This window comes from Simochromis diagramma, unplaced genomic scaffold, assembly GCF_900408965.1.
Source record: "Simochromis diagramma unplaced genomic scaffold, fSimDia1.1 OVJJ01000344.1, whole genome shotgun sequence".
Taxonomy (NCBI): Eukaryota; Metazoa; Chordata; class Actinopteri; order Cichliformes; family Cichlidae; genus Simochromis; species Simochromis diagramma.
In genome coordinates, this window is record NW_024387375.1 from 3,832,379 (window position 1) to 3,848,887 (window position 16,509).

Genomic DNA, 16,509 nt, shown 5'->3' on the forward strand with positions numbered 1-16,509 from the left:
TAGTCTCACATCAGATGACACATGTGGCAAGTATTATGGCGTACAGCACCACGAGTTGTGCTGTGTAGGTGTGCCGCTTACACGGAGTGGTACTCTTCTATGTGCTGCCTTTAATAGCCAAATTATTAAAACTCAAGTCTGACGCTCTGGCTCCACGTGAAGCCGCTAAGTTTGAGCCTCTCAGGGAACAACATAGTTTTCTTTTGGGAACATTTCAGCAGCCAGACAATGAGCTTAAGTACAGGTTGATCAGCAAATTACTCCCTAGCATAGCAATGGGCGCCAAAGGCAAGAAGAAAAAAAAAAGAAGCAAGTTCCAGATTTATGAGCAGCTCCCAACTGTCTACATGCTTTTCAGTCATATTATTGTGCCTGCAGCACAGCAAGATTTGCATTTGAACAGACTGCAAATATCATTTTAACACCTTCTTTAAATGAACTGAGGAAGCCTGGGTACAATTTTCACAGGCAGATATTGGCTAAGTGAGATCACACTACTAAGAGTGTGATCTGTTTATATGGAAGAAAGAAAACAGCCAATGGCTACAGTGTCCTCAAATTAGATATTAACCACGCTCGCATAGCATAGCTCCACTATTATTCCTGTTGTCACGACAAACTCCGGGATGTAACTCTGATTCTGAGATGTTAAGAATTTCTGGAATTTGTATACAAGCATGAAAGATAAACAACTGTTAAGACACTATTAGCAATTACATTTCAATTAGAAAATAGACTGAGTCATATACTATATGAGCCGTGTTGACTGTATATCTTATCAGGGGTAGCATTTGGCTACGTGCACTTTAAGCTCTGGTTTAAAGCGAGTCAGGCCTTAAAGGCAGATGAGTTAAAAAGGCAGGAAGTACATCAACTGAGGGTCTGCACCAAGGCCTGTTAGATAAATAAAGAATATTTTCAACTGTGTGTCATCCAAAGCTACTTTTACATAGCCCATGAAAAGCAGGCTCATGTTTTGTTCTGTCTTAAGCAGTACTAGCGTGAACACAAGCAGCTACGTTTGTATAAGAGGATCCTAATTCTATCACCAGTTTCACACTTTTCCAGTGACAGCAATGTGATGCCGGGGGACAGAAATAAGGAAAAGCTACAAAAAATAAACAAACTAATAGCTCATAGGAGCCGTGCAACTTGCAAATGTGTAATGATGAAGGATATCAACTGTATAAGGCTTCAACTATCCAAATGATGTGATTTGTAGGGAAACACTGAATGCTAACAGCTGTTGTTTGCAGACAGAAAAACTCCCCGGGGCATGTTTAGAATAATTGCACCAATGAAACAATGTGACGTCTTATTCACTTACTGATACTGACTTGTTTTTGTTTTGCTTTTTCATTTGGCCTTACACTGCAATGCAACACTGCTGGCTACAGAATAGCTGAATCCAAAGTCCACTGATGTGGGTCAGTAGACTGGAGACTCCTGGTGTCATAGGAGACTTCCTTTTCCACAGCTCCACACAGGATATGAGTAATTTCCTCTGAGCCTAGCCTATCCAAAATTCTCAGAATTCAATTCAGTGCAGGGGGTCATATCTAGGGCATCTTTAGGATAACATGTAATGACAGCTGTGTGGGCATTATGCACATGAATGTAGGAAGAACGAGTCAGTCTGCAAACAGGTAAGATTGAACATGTACACTCTGTCCTTTGTCAGCACAAAAATATCACAGTGGTTTTGGTGAAAATGAAAGAGACTGATGTGTGACTCATGTGGTAATAACACAGCGCTACGTGTTAACACTGATTTGGCTGTGGAGGTATGAATATTTGTTTCTGACTGCTGTGCTGTCACACTTACTTCCTGCAGTGTTGTGTTTGAGTGTGAGACAGATACGCTGGCATCCTTGGGCGGGGCTATTGTGCAATTTTTACAATGTAAACTCAGTGAACACTCAACTCTGCCACACGCTTCCTGCCAGGACCAAATATGGAAAATATTTCCGTAATGTAAACAAACACACTCTGGTTAGGATCCAGAAGGCAATTTGAAATTGTACAGTAAGTTTTTAACTGTGTGGGTGAGCTGGTAATGTGATGCTTATGTGAAAGCTTGCAAAAACATTTTGGCACTGTCAAACCATTATTACCACATTTTGGACCGAAATAGAGCCTCACAAATCTTCTCTCCAAACTGACAGGAAGATAAATAACAACAGTGTGTTACACATATACTACACATAAAAACTTCAGGTCTTCTGTTTGTAGTTGCTCTCTCCCACAGAGTTCTTTTTCTGCACTTCGGTTGGTGAGGTTATAAAAGAGCTGTTGCATAAACCTGCCTCAGGAGGAAAGTTTGATGATAAATCTGGACGTTTAACAGGCACAAGAAAAGTGACCAATGGAGAGCTGCAGAAGAGACGTTAACAGACGTCAACACCCTAACTGAAACACTTAGGGTGTTCGTTGTCAGGCACATCATTTTGACATGAGGGCAAAGTATCACTAGGAACAGGTGGTAGAGTTCACTGCACACAGCGTCATGATGTGAATAGTAGGGAACTCAGCTGAGAAATGGGGTAAAGATGATGTAAAGAGGGGAATAAAAGTGGCTCGTAAATGGGGGAGGAAGGTCATGGATGTCATGCCATGTTAGTCAGAATTTTGAATCTGCTGTTATGACAGGAGGGCAAAGCCAGTGTGGTAGGACACAGTCACATGACCCAGCATCAGGCCTTGGATGTCACTTCTTCCCACAACCACATTTCTACCAAATTGGGGTGACTGGGGAAAAAAAAGGAGGGCAACAGAAGATGACAGCGAGTTGTGTTTATGTGAAACAGCAAAAATTCTGGAACCATGCTGGATTTACAGAACTGAAAACGCAGAAGAATGATTATATAATTGTTGGAAGACAAGATGTCTTTCACCAGAAGAAGCTAACATTAAGCATTCCCAACAAGCAGTCAGCTGCACTCAGTCTTTTCAGAGGTTTAAACTTAGCCTAGGCTATAACATATTTCTCCATGTTGGGCACGTCAGAGAGCCCTAAAACCCACTTAAGCCTTTTTCCCACAGAAAACCGCCGCTTTGTGTAGTCTGAAAACAACACTGCTTAGAGAAGACGATTGCAAAGACAATTCCATCTAAAACTGACGGATGTTGAATATTCATAAATTTAGTTGTTTTAATTGGGCACCCTGATTCTGGAAATCCCAAGGCGGCACTAGCTGGTAGATTTTAAGAGGTAAGCAGGGGTTTTATGCATAAACTTGGTAATGGGTTTAAAAATAGCTAGTCCAACCCAATCCAGATCTAGTGATAGTGTGCTGTAGCTGATTTTGCCCTAAGATCTCTATGTGATGTTGCTAGCAGTGGTTAAGGGGTGTGGGTATTATTATATTAGAAAAAAAATCTCCATAACCTTTATCACAACTAGTAGTTTAAACCTTTAACTGCACTCTGTGGTTTCACCCTAGACGTTCCAGCATCACACAAATAGCACGACTTGGCCACGACATCAGCTTGCCTGGTCGAAATGTTACATCATGTGCCATTCCTAAACATCTGATCAAAGAATGAAACACACAACCAAGAAATTATTTAAGGACATTCACTTCCTGTAAGTCATCTGAGAGATAAGCCAGCCTGTCAGCCAAGCATTAAACCACACCCAAACCACAGTAGCTTCATCTGAAGTCGGTCATAGAGCACAGACGTTAGTATCAAGTTTGAGCTACTCGGGTCAGAGGTAAAACTGACTTATCAGAGGTGTTACTGAAGGTCTTAATGCTTATTTAAGAACTCATTTGTTCAGCTCTGGATTTTAATTATATAAGTAATTATACCTACAGAAAGATCAAAATCCATTGTGCCATGCCACCACACAATCCATGACCTGATTCTTCCCCCATCATAATTAAAACACTGAATGAAACTGAGCTCAATTACAAATCAGGTCCTTAAGCATTACTTGTCCTCGCTAACACCGCTGAATAAAATCTATTAATCCACACCAGGGACGCTGCAAGTGACTAGTCCTGTCTGACTGGCTCCTTTGGCCTACTTTCCTTTTCAGATCGAGCTGTGGTGCGATCCGAGGCAACTGTGCTATGATTATCTAAAGATGGATATAAGGAGCAGTTTGACTGCGTGCCCAGTGGGATCAATCTTGTGACACAGTGGGGCGGTGTCTGGGGGGCCTGTTTAGACAAACCCTGGGCTCTATCTTTTATCCTTTATCACAGCTGCTCGTTCTTTCTCTATTGTTGTGTTAGTTGTAGCCTCTGGATCACACAGGGTTCTATCGGGGCTGTGATCAGAGATCTTCAGCAGATAAAACTCAAGGCCAAAGTACTGAAATTAAGCATGCAGAACACATTTATACCGCTTCTTATCATATCACGACTTCTATCCTTCGCTCTTTTATTTCAGGCTAAAGACATGTCCAGACATTACAGTTAAAGGAATGAGAGGAATGGGAGGAATTCTGGGGCATTCCCATCTTGGCACAGTCACCTCTGAGCGAGAAGGCCACTCCCTGAATTACAGGCAGAGTTGAGAGAAGGAGATGATTTGCCATCAGTTTACCGAACATCAGCCTGTTCAGTAAACAGACAATGAAAAGTAAAGAGGTTAGACTTCAAAATTACAGCAATATGTCTAACTTATGAGTGTTTCAGAAGCTGCTGTTAATACTACCACAAGTAATGCCAGTTCAAGGAAAGGTAGAAGAACACGTAAAACAACTGCAATGATTTAATACATGGTTGATCAGGAAACTATTAGGTCTAAACCAGTCTACTGTTACTGCTAAGGAAGTTAGTACATCAGAGGAGGTGAGAATAGCTTAAGTGTAGCGTATATGTGCGTGTGTGTGTGTATATGTGTGTGTGTGAGTGAAAAAGAAAAGAAAAAAAAACAACCTTTAACGGTAAGACAAACATGGACATTCCTGCGTTGTTATGGTAATGCCCTGCACAAAAGGAAATAACACTGTCACACAGAATAAATTAACAAATGCTGCTGCATTTAAAGCGAATTAGACTTTTTGTTTGTGTTTCGGTGTGTTTGTATGAGGGTCAAGTGAGCAAGCCTAATAAAAGTCAAATGGTTTTCAGAGCATATTGCTTTAGACAAATATAGTACACAAGAGGCACATCTGCCAAGAAAAAAAAAAAGGCAAAACCGCTCTCCTGAACACAACAGGGCCTCAAAAATAGCATGATGATGCTGGGAGAGAATGAGAAGCCTGTAATTCAACAAGGAGCCTATATAGTGATTAAGTCCCATGTTAAAAAAAAAAAAAAAAAATGCAAACACACACCACCCACTCTCACTGGCTCAGTTGCAACATTTCCTGTCAGAGCAATTGCTTCCAACAGCAGAAGAAAAAAAGAGGTCTTGCATCAGTGCAACAAGCAGCACACTTATCTTAATCATTAAGAAATCGATATTTTTGCTTTAATGCAACCAGAGCTGCATATTCAAACCTTACAATTATCTTTACGCTCCAGAAATTCTCTTTAAAGTTCAGTCATGCTTCTTGTCATGACCTAAGAAAGTATATGTTTGTGGCAAATGAGAGAAAAGTGCTCAAACAAACCGGCACCCACCCTTCCTCGGCCGACAGTCATCATTCCAGCAGTGACCAAACTCTCACAGGTCACGAGGCCACCCTGAACAGCCATACCACATCCCAACCCCCTCCTTGACCATGGCAACCACATCACATGACTATCACTCATGACCGGGAACCGCTGACAAACTGGACCGTCTGTAAACCTGCGCCACTGATTTCCTGCCGACTGCAACTGAAACCTTTAAAAATAGGCAAGATGTGAAGACAACACGACAACTCAGGTATTCAGAACGTGACGACAACAGCAACAAAGTGAAACTGGATATCTGAACGGCTGAAGCCAATTCAACCCTGAATGCGGAGATAGCACCAGTGCTGAGTTTTGCACAAAATGAAGGAAGTGAAACTTTCACCTTCTTGCTCCCTAGAAAAAGACAGATAAAAAGAAGCTGGAACTCGACGGGCCCTTTTCTCTACAAAGGGCAAATTCTTCTGCTATCAGATGTTTATACCACAGCAAGAGATTGAAACTGTGCAGCAATAGCAGCAACAGAGGAGAGTGGTGTACATTTACAGTAACTGGGGCACTGCTGTACAAACTCCTGCCCTCTCATCCACTACCGGTTCAACAATATCATTTCAAGGCAGAGTTCAGTTTCAGCTCTGTTCTTACCTAATTGCACAATCTGTATCAGGGCCTCAGAGGAAACATGCTATTATCCTTGACTTCACATAGATAACACAGCTGGAAAGTAGCCACGGCTTGTGGTCGATCGGACGGGAGAGTCGAGAACTGCTATCAAGAGCTGCGCAAAAACAAAGCTCTTCTGCACACGCTCAAACCGAACATTAACGTGTGAAGATGTCGTTTCAGCTTCAGGGGTAAAAATTTAGAGTACGTGTGTGTACACGCTCAAGCTGCTTTCACTCACACGGGCAAACTTGAAAAGGAATACGAAGAATATTTATACATACATATATATATGTAAAAGATAGCCAATAACTTACTATTACTTATTCAATACAAGTTAAAAAGTAACAAAACTGAGGATAGATTTTTGTGTGACATATTTACCTAATATAATGGAAAGCAGAAGAGCAGACTAAGCAACCCGATTACTCGTCTGTTTTCTCATACACCAACTACAATGTCATATCAATATAAAATTTTCAGAGCGAGGTAAAAAACAAAAACATTTTAATACCACAGTATTGATCTCAGCCTCATCTGCTGTGCAGCAGTGTTCAATTGTAGGTGTTAGAAGTAATATTTGCACTCCACTGCACCCCTGGCTCGCCATGCCCCACAGTCACATGGTATTGGCAAAGCCAAAGAATGCATATGATACCAGCGCTTACAGTGGCTACCAGGCATAAACACACGAGCAACGGTGATGAGCAGGAGCGTGCGTTCAGATTGACAAGACACATATAAGAAATGCTGCAACACTACAAACATACTGTGCAGGCTGAAAAATCAGAGCTCATCCACTCTCAAAGACCGGACTTTATGCGAAGCTCGTCTTGTGTGTGTTTACTCTCTCCCCCACCTCAAGTCATGCTGTGGTCTACCAGTCAGCCGGGGCTAGGTAATCCCCGTAGGTAAACAGAGGCAGAACGGTGGCCTGCTCACTCATACCCGCCTCTCCACATCACACCACAGCACCCACACACACTGCAGCCAGGCTGAACCTCCGGACTGGAACATTGCTACACCCACACAGTTAAAAAGAGATAATTCCCGGGTGTAGCATTGCCCGGCCTCTTCTATTAACGTCTGTGAAGATGCTGAGTGGATAGAGAGAATCTGAGTCCATTTTGTTGGTGAATCCAACCAAATTCACCTACGATGATTTTGCAGCTACTTTACTAGCTTAAAAACAAAACAAACAAAAAAAAAAAACCTAAATCCCAAAGCTTACTTTGTAAGCTTCATGTAAACACAAAGGAGCTACTCATCTCTTTCAAACTAGTCATGTATGTACGTTCTATTATCTTTCAGTTTTTTCATTTTACGTAACAGTGGTCTCTGTCTTAACCACATGACAAGTTTTGTTTTTAATGATGAGAAACAACAGCGGTAGAAAGCCAAAGCTTGATTTCTGAAGCAATGAAAAGCAGCTTTCATGTTTCCACAAATGCTGCAAGTAGCTGAGCTTGTATACAGCTGCCCATTGAGTTTGTGACACAAAGAGCAATAAACACCAACAATTTTGCAGCGTTTTCATATTGTAGTTCTATTTCCTGTTAGGAGTAGGTCCACCACACATGCTGAACCGTGAAGCAGCTTGTGTAAATTTGGGTTGTTTTTAGGGGGGGTCATGTTACTGTAACATAAGCACACTGAACATTTACTTTTTCAGCAACAGCTTACTGCGGGGTTTTCTAGTAGCCAAATTATTTGAGTGTTTTTAAACAAACTTCAGCTGCTGTTTAAGCTAAATTCTTCACCGAACTTCTCGTGACATGTGGTGAAATGAGTAGATGTCCCCAAAGAAAAAGAAAAGAAAAAAGCAAACACAGCCTGGGTTCTTTTTTAAAAAAGCCATTTGTATTAAAAGTCTTTTTTTTTTTTTTTTTCAAAACAGCCAACTTTTAAATGGCTGGTCTGAAATTAAACTTACAATCAGGTTAGATTTGTCAATGGTACATTATCACATTTCCTGTTAAAAACAACAAAAGGAACGGAACAAAACAGAACTCCTTTGAATTGATTGGCCTGGAAATTAAGTGTCGGGTGTTGTCATCATGTCTAAGGGGTTCCAGTACCTGTGCATTTCAAGACATGGGTTCATCCAGACCAAGCAGACATTGCAAAAATGAACACCTTAGACTTCAAAAAGGCCAAATTAAAACAAACAGAAAACTGCCATTCCATTCAAGAGAAGCCTGCTGTAGTTTTTCATCGTCAGCTTCCATCCTTACGACACTATCCAGTAGAAGAGTTCACTAGTTTGTGGATTGTGATGTTGAAGGGTTGTTTTGGTTGTGGGTTGGCACTAAATCTGAACAGCTGATTTGTTTCGGAAAGGCACTTGACACAAGGGCGATCGGGTCAGTGTCCTTGTGTCACTTCAGTTAGGGTCCTCTCACACACTTAAAGAGAAAGTGAAGTAAAAAAACAAAAAAAAAAAACAAAAAAAAACATGAAGTGGCACTCGTCACATTTTCTCCACCACCAGAGACGTGGCGTCAATTTCTTCTGACTTTGGAAAAGAAAGCAGGATTTGGAGTGTTGTGGAGCGTTGCTCCAAATTAGATCAGGCGGCCCAACTCTTTATCTGTCCCAGACTGTGCAGTTACTTAACAAAATATATACTCTATCTCCCTGTGTTCTTCTCATACAGAAATATCCATTTATGAGTTTTCTTTAAGTGTTTCTTTCCATCTTTTCCATTGGGATGTAGTTCCAGTTGGAAGTACAGTTGGAACTGGTGAGGAGGGGGGGGATGAGGCTGAAACTCTGGATCTGACACTGTGTTGACATCAATGGCGGACACTGATCGTGCAGTACAGATACTCCAACCCAGCAGAATTCCTGAAGAGTGGACCCCTCCCTGTCTCAGTTGCTCCCCCTCCTCCTCGTCCCCCTGCAGCATTCCTCCCTTCATTTTCCTCCAAGGCCAGGGCGAGACACGAAGAAGAGCTCAACAGTACAGACTTGCTGCAACACACTGCCACAAACAAGAAAGGTGGAGAAAAAGAAAGTGTCATGAATGAACTAGAACAACTTCTAGGGAAAACAGATTTCCTCCAAAGCTAAATCTAATCTCGAACTTGCTGACTCTTGAAATGTAGGCCACACAAAAACACTGGAATCTCCCTGTAAACCCCATTCTGGAATATGGCATTTGGCAGTTCTTTTAATAGCTCCGAACTGTAGCTGCACCGATTGAGCCACAAAGTTTGTAAACCTAATTAAGTGTGCCACTGGCATGCCCCATCCAGTTCTGCAAATGAATCAGAGACTTCCTCTATCTGCTTAGCAAAACAATGGACTGCAAGTGTCCCACTGTACGTTACCGGTAAAAAGTACTGCTGAGTTTTTATAGCTAAGTACTGACAAAAAACAAACTTCAGGCTACGCATTAAAATGAAGACACGTTTAGCTTACATCCGGTGCTTTGCTGCTCGCTAAACAGTACTTAATGCGGGCAAGTTGGTAATAAGTACGCTGTTTATTTATAGTTCTTGTCACTGCATTGAACAATCAACCGTGTCAGGTTTACACTTTCGGTGTATGGTGTTCCAACTTACCATTGCAAACTTAAAACCGAGCAAAGAAAACTTTGTGATTGTCCATTTTCCTTAAAGAATAACACAAGACGAGCAGCACTGGTCGTCGCCATTTGGTGTTGAGGCATAGTTCATCTGTCGGACTATTTCTGCAAACAGTTCGTCCACAGAGCTTTTATTTTTGGCTGAAGTTTCCATGAACGGGCAGTTCCATTCGTCCGCCAGAGCCTTCCCTTCACCGGACGAAACCTCCCTTTCCCCCTCCAGGTCCACTTTGTTTCCAACCAGAATCATCGGCACTCTTTCGTACCGTTTCACCCGAATGATCTGATCCCTCATCGGTTTGATGTCCTGGAAGCTCTGCTGGTTCACCAGGCTGTAGACCAGAATAAAACCCTGGCCGTTTTTGATGTACAGGTCTCGCATGGAGGCGAACTGCTCGGTCCCAGCCGTGTCCAGGATCTCCAAGACGGACGGAGAGGAGTCCACCTCGATCTCCTTCCTGTAAAAATCCTCTATCGTGGGGTCGTATTTTTCTATGAAAGATCCCGTCACGAACTGGACGGTTAGTGCCGATTTACCGACGCCCCCGGACCCGAGAACCACTACTTTGTACTCTCTCATGGTGCCTAAAACAGCCGCCGCCGCCGCTGCTGCTGCTGGTTCCTCTCCGCTGTGAGCCCGCTAGCCGCCCTGCTGGGTTTCAAACCGCTCACCGTTGCACCTCCGCCAGCACTTTTGTACGGGCTCCGGTCGCTGAAAACCGGGCGTGGCTGTGAACTATCGCCGTTCAGGAGGTGAATACAGTTGTTTTGCGCCCACGCTCACCATTTGTATTGTGGCATGCTGAGGTCCCAAATACAGCCCTACCGGTTCTTGAGCAAGCTTCCCCCGTTTTCGTTCAAGTAGCCACCGTGCGTCCGTAGCTTTCTTTTTCACAATCAAGTCGAATGTAGCGGAAAACAACTGCTTCCTGTTTGCACCTTCAAAATAAAAGCGCTATATCGATCCATGCAGTAAATTTCACCGTATTATGTTTTTACCACTCATCGAATACATTATCTTTTTTATTTAAATCATATTCAATTTAATTCTAGATGTTTTTTATTGCTAATTAATCGTTTTAAGGAATTTATCACAGACTCCCAATCATAATGCTTTGATTTCCGGTGTGAGCATACTAACTTCTGGATACCTGACAAAGAGCCTGCCCTGCCTGCCCACACTCGTCACGCAGTCTGCGTCTTACGTCACTCAGTAAATACTCTGGCCAGTGTTTAGTTAAAGGTGCAGTACGGCTGTTATCGCATAGTCAGCGTGGTTGATAGCCTCAGTACTCATACAGACTTGCCACACCTTAGTTTCGACATCACTGATCTTTGGGCTTACTACCGCTTGACTCATTCTAAATAACTTACGGGAAAAGCCAGCCTTTTGTGATTTCTACACACAGCTTGTTGCGTAGCCATTAGCAATGATGTTTTCCCCCATTCCTCTCATCACAAACATTTCACGAGTTTCAATATTTCCAACTAGGATTTAACAAGTCAAGCTGAATTACAATATAAGATGTTAATTATGATAATGATTAGGAAATATGTGGCCGACGTGCTGGTTGTGCTTAACGAGGGAAGGGCATAGAGAACAATGAAATGCCTCGTGTGAGACGTGAACCCCCCACCACCCTATATGTGACACATTGGAGGGCTTTCGTCTCCAATGTGTTTATTTTTTATTTGTTTGTAAAGAAACCTCGAATCAGATAAATCTTAATTTCCTTGTTCAGCAACTTGGTTCTTTGGGCCACTTTTGTGAGTCAGCCAAAACATTACCAGAAACACATGCAAACCCAACAGGAAGGAAAGTTGTTTTTCTGTCATGCACAACTAATGGCTTGTGTTGCAAACTTTAATCCCAGTGAAACGCCATGTGATAAGCTTTTAATAAAAGTAGTTATTTAAGTCATCCCGTGTCTTTGTACGTGCATGTGAGTGTGTTCACAGTCATCATTATGTCTGCTTGTAAGCTTGTAAAGTAACCGCTGATTTCAATCAGCGCCTGGAAGCAGTGATGATTAAACCACAGCTGTGACATAATCACCTCCAAGGATGCCTTGGAAAATTCTTCTGGATCAATAGAAGTTTAATCTTTCCACAACTCCCCATCAGTGATACACCACACACTCGTGAAGTTTGATTATAATGCAATAATGAACTAAACCCATGAGTCAGTCTTAAGCCAAAAGAATACACTATATTTTAAAACATTTACACACAGATGGAAACAGACTTTTCCTTAGAAAGTCTGAGGATTTTCCCATAGGTTTAGTTTGAGGCGACGGTATGGGAAATGTGTGGATTTCACCATCGTGTGGGCTTCCCAAAGGCCCTGCAGGCAGCCCCTACCCAAATCCCATTAAGAAACAACAAGCCAAAGCCTATATGAAGACAAATAGCACTCAAGCCTCGGGGGAGTGAAGGGTAATGTGACTTAAAGTCTTGTGATGTGGATTGTCACATCTGTGAGAGTGGTCACTGTGAATGTAAGGAGCAGACCGTCCTGTTGGAGTTTATTTTCACACACTGCTGATAATTAGATAGACATGGCCACATTAACACTAAATGGTATGCAAAACCCCAAGGTGAATTGTTAACAAGAAGCTATCAAAGAGCTGAATAATGGTGATCTTTGGCCTTTGTCTGGCTCCGTGAACAAAGAACAAGAGTTGCTGGGGGGAAATTTGAAAAACATGGAACATGGAAATGTTCTAATCTTTTAAGTTGTGTTCATTTCACCAATACAGCTCAAGGGAGAATATAAACAGTAGTACAGAGTAATATTTTGATGTCCAGAGTTCATATTTCTTTTAACGCTGTTTTTTAAATCCACCAACACTTGAGGGAAGTAGCTGGCTTATCAGCAGTGGAATGCTGCCCCACAAATATTCAGCATCGTCTGACTGGTATTCGGTGCTGGGTAGGTGAGTTTCTAAAGAGTTAAAAAAAAAAAACCAGCATGTTTATCTAGAGGCTGATCAGAACAGTGACACCGAAATACAGGTTACAAACCAGGAAATCAAAATCTGATAGTTAAAAACAGACACACATATTACTGAAGTAATATTTATTACAATTCAGCAGACTTACGTAAAGTGGACGTTTAAAGCAAAAAAAGTTCTTGACTTCGAATCTAAAGAATAATGTCACACTGAAAGTAACAGGTTGCTGACGCCACCTTTTTGAGATTGTGTTACTTTAAAAACATGACGTCAAAGCAGGCTGAAGGGAAACTGAAACTTCTATTCCAATAGTGCGAAAACATGTTGGAAAATCCCTGATAGTCAAAATAACTATGGGACAGAAGTGTTCGAACAGCGTGACGTAAATGTGGTTTCATTCATTTACATAACTGTGGAGTTGTTTTAAGAGAAACATTAAATATTATTTGGTCAGTATTTAGGTAACTAGTGAGCCCTGAAGAGTGGCTCTGGGCCATAGTTCATGCATGACTGTAATAACAGCTGGCCAGACACAAGCTGTCAGAAGAGATCACTGGTGAGTTAAGGATATGGATGATAGCCAGATCATGATCATTTAAGTATCTGCACTGTAACACTTGTGTTTCTTGTGTGGGCTGATTATATTTTTTAAGCACAATGTATTCCTATTAAGTGCTTTATGGCTGCCAGTTTGTCTTAGATTATGTAAAAATATTCCGTTTTGTGAAGTAAATGACAAAATTACATCTGAGAGGAGTGTTGAAAGCGATTTGTAAAAGCTTGATTCACTAAAAACTAGAGGCACAGAATTCAATTTGCTCTATATAGGTTTGCTATGCAAGCAGCTTATTCCAGTATCTATGTTCTAATTTAGCTTAGCAGTCTCCAGCAGATGTTCCAGGTGTGTCATATGAAAGAGCGACATAACCCAGTGGCCCACAACGAATTTCCATTGAGAAAACCCTCTAGTAGCTGTAGTAATTATTTAGCACTTATTATACATTGCATTGATTGTACTTTTAATCCAGAGATCTTACATTTTACAGTAATTTTTAACAAGGGACCCAGGATCATATTGCCAATTACCTTGTGCTTTGCAATACTCCAAACTGATATAGTATTGATCTGTTACCAAGATCAATACTTGGTAAAAGTATTGATCTTGGTAATACTTTAAAGGTACCTTATGTAGGTACCTTTAAAAGTACTAAAATGTACTTTTAAAGGTACCTTATGCACCTTATGTAAGGGAAGAGCAGTATCATTTATGAGATCATCATCAATTTGCCAATGTATATATACAATGCATATATAACACAATTCAGTAGGCAATATACTTAACTGAGATGACAGAAACAAGGTATCGCTCCTATTGCGCTAGTATCAATCTGATATCATTACCAGCATTGATATACTACTATATATTATCGATATTTGGATCAATCCACCCACCTCTTCTAGTTACACCTTTATAATATCCATAATATCTGGAGCACTGTTCTCTCAGCTGAACATCTAGAACAATACAATAAGATGTACAGTGACGGGTCTTTAATCTTCACTCCTGCTCCTGTGAGAGTTACAGTAGACTAATTAATATGTCTGCGATCATCAAGCTAATTAATGACAGTGAAGTCTCCTCTAACATTTTCACCCAACAGAGACATTTCACACAACAAGTTTTAGGCTCTAATTTCAAAAGATGGAAAGTGTTACAGCAAAATGTTATTACTTGGTTCTGATGTGGTGTCTATAGCCTCATGACCTTAGTTTAATTGCTTTATTTTCATAATTTACTCTTATTCTCTGTGGCAATGAGTGTGTTTTAATTTAAAAATCCAAATGGTGAAAGATGCCCGTTCACTAACGTCACAGCGCTGTGTAATGATTTTCATAGACTTTATGTGAATAGACTTCAAAGTTAGTCATGTAGCCACAATTGTGACATAAAAACCATCATCCACTGTATTTATATCTTCTTATTATCCACAAAAGAAAAAAAAATGGCAGCAACTGGTAAGGACTACACAGACACTGATTAGAGATTAAATTTATCATACCTTTGCTGCCACTATTTTTTGCATCTGCTAGTATGCAGGGCTCTCAAGTGAAGTCTAAGACATAATAACATCACCAGTGTTGGGGCTGTTACTCAAAAAAAAAAGAAAAAGAAAAAAAAAAGCAGAACCTCAATGTAGCTTTTCATCCGGCCACAATTCACAGGTTAGTGTAATGTGTGAAGTGCAGGAAGAAAGTGATAACGTTTCTTGTCACTTGTTGGCTATATTAGTCAAATTAATGGGATTTAAAATCCAATGAGACTCGCAAACAACATTTGCCAGACAAGTTAATCTCATTCAACACCAAATGAAGGTGTCTGACGTCAAGGGTTGATGACTACAGTTCAGTAGTAACTAAACTAAAAAGCATATATCAGCGAGTCATAGCAGTGTCCGTATTACTGATGTTAGTATAACAGCGATAGGAAGGCACCAACCATACCTTCTGTCATCATGACCACGGTCATCATGATTAACATCACGTCACAGGATACAGGTGGTATGTAACATGTGCGGCAAATGACTATTTCCCGCTGTCACATCATATGGTGTTCCAAGAAGTTCTTCATCATTTTCTAAATGCAAAATGTAACAACAGCAAGAATATTATGTTACCAATGCAACAGCCGTAGTTCTTGACTGCTCTAATGTAGTTCAGAACATTAATTATGGCATTTACGTATGGCAGAGGGGCACATACAGACTCTCATTTAATAAACATTACAATACTCTTGGGTGTAGTAGTTCTTATAAAAAAGGACAATTGCCAGTGAAATGACAAATATGACCTCAACCATGAGCGTAAATTGTGTGAAGACGCATTAGGAGATCATTGTATGTAAATTTTGATTGAATTCTGGCCAACGCCGTCAGAAGAAGACTAATGGTTCCTGTGACTTCTGGACAGATGGCTTGATGCCTTGCCATCACATGAGCTCACCTGTTATGGCTGGATGAGCTAATAATTTAGTACATATCTTTATATCTTTACATTTTTGAGTAAAATGTACCAACATTGCTTATCTCTGCTTTTGTCTTTTGTTGATCATCACCTTTGGCTGCTTTACTGGGATGAGTGTACACAAGCTTAGTGTTAGCGTCATGTATAAATGATGCTCTTGCAGGTGGGTGTAGAGCTTTGATGTTGTGGTGGATTGCTGTTCCTGGACTAAAAGCAGTTTCCTCTTTTACATCACATTCCTGTAAAGAGGCAGGAACACTCCTAACATGAATCGTTCCTAAAAGACTGTTAATGGCTCTACCACTTTTGTCCTATTCCTGAAATGAGGTCAGTGCAATTGTTGAACAAAAATGCATAAAAGGCAAATGGGATCAGTTTTTTTTCCTATTCTCCCCGCATGAGATAATTGAAGAACGTATGCAGTTCAAGTAGTGACTTAATGGTTTGATTAGTAAGTGCAATATGATCACTGAATGTCATACGACAATGCATTATAGTACTGCCTTACACATGAGAGATGTGATTATAGTAATGGGTTACTTTAGAACATGTTGAAGCCAATGCTGGTTACCACAATACATATTTTTATGCGTGGGTTGCTAACTAATGACATCATGGCCCCAGCTCTTACCCCAACACTAACAATCTTTTTTCATGATTTTGCAGCAGCAAAACAGCTAAAAATGTTTGTCCCTGGACACAAACCTTG

General features: G+C 40.9%; 1 protein-coding gene across 1 annotated transcript; it reads right to left on the reverse strand.

The window, feature by feature from the left end:
- Positions 1-1,564: 1,564 nt before the first annotated feature.
- On the reverse strand, positions 1,565-10,715 carry LOC120720056 (ras-related protein Rap-2b). The gene is made up of 2 exons (XM_040009663.1): positions 9,803-10,715; positions 1,565-9,219 (listed from the first exon to the last, which is right to left on the reverse strand). The coding sequence occupies exon 1, from the start codon at positions 10,403-10,405 to the stop codon at positions 9,854-9,856; it is 552 nt and encodes a 183-aa protein (XP_039865597.1). The 5' UTR covers positions 10,406-10,715; the 3' UTR covers positions 1,565-9,219; positions 9,803-9,853.
- Positions 10,716-16,509: the final 5,794 nt, after the last annotated feature.

Bases quoted from the DNA above. Each gene is read 5' to 3' on its own strand.
- LOC120720056 (XM_040009663.1), bottom strand. From the start codon at position 10,405: ATGAGAGAGTACAAAGTAGTGGTTCTCGGGTCCGGGGGCGTCGGTAAA.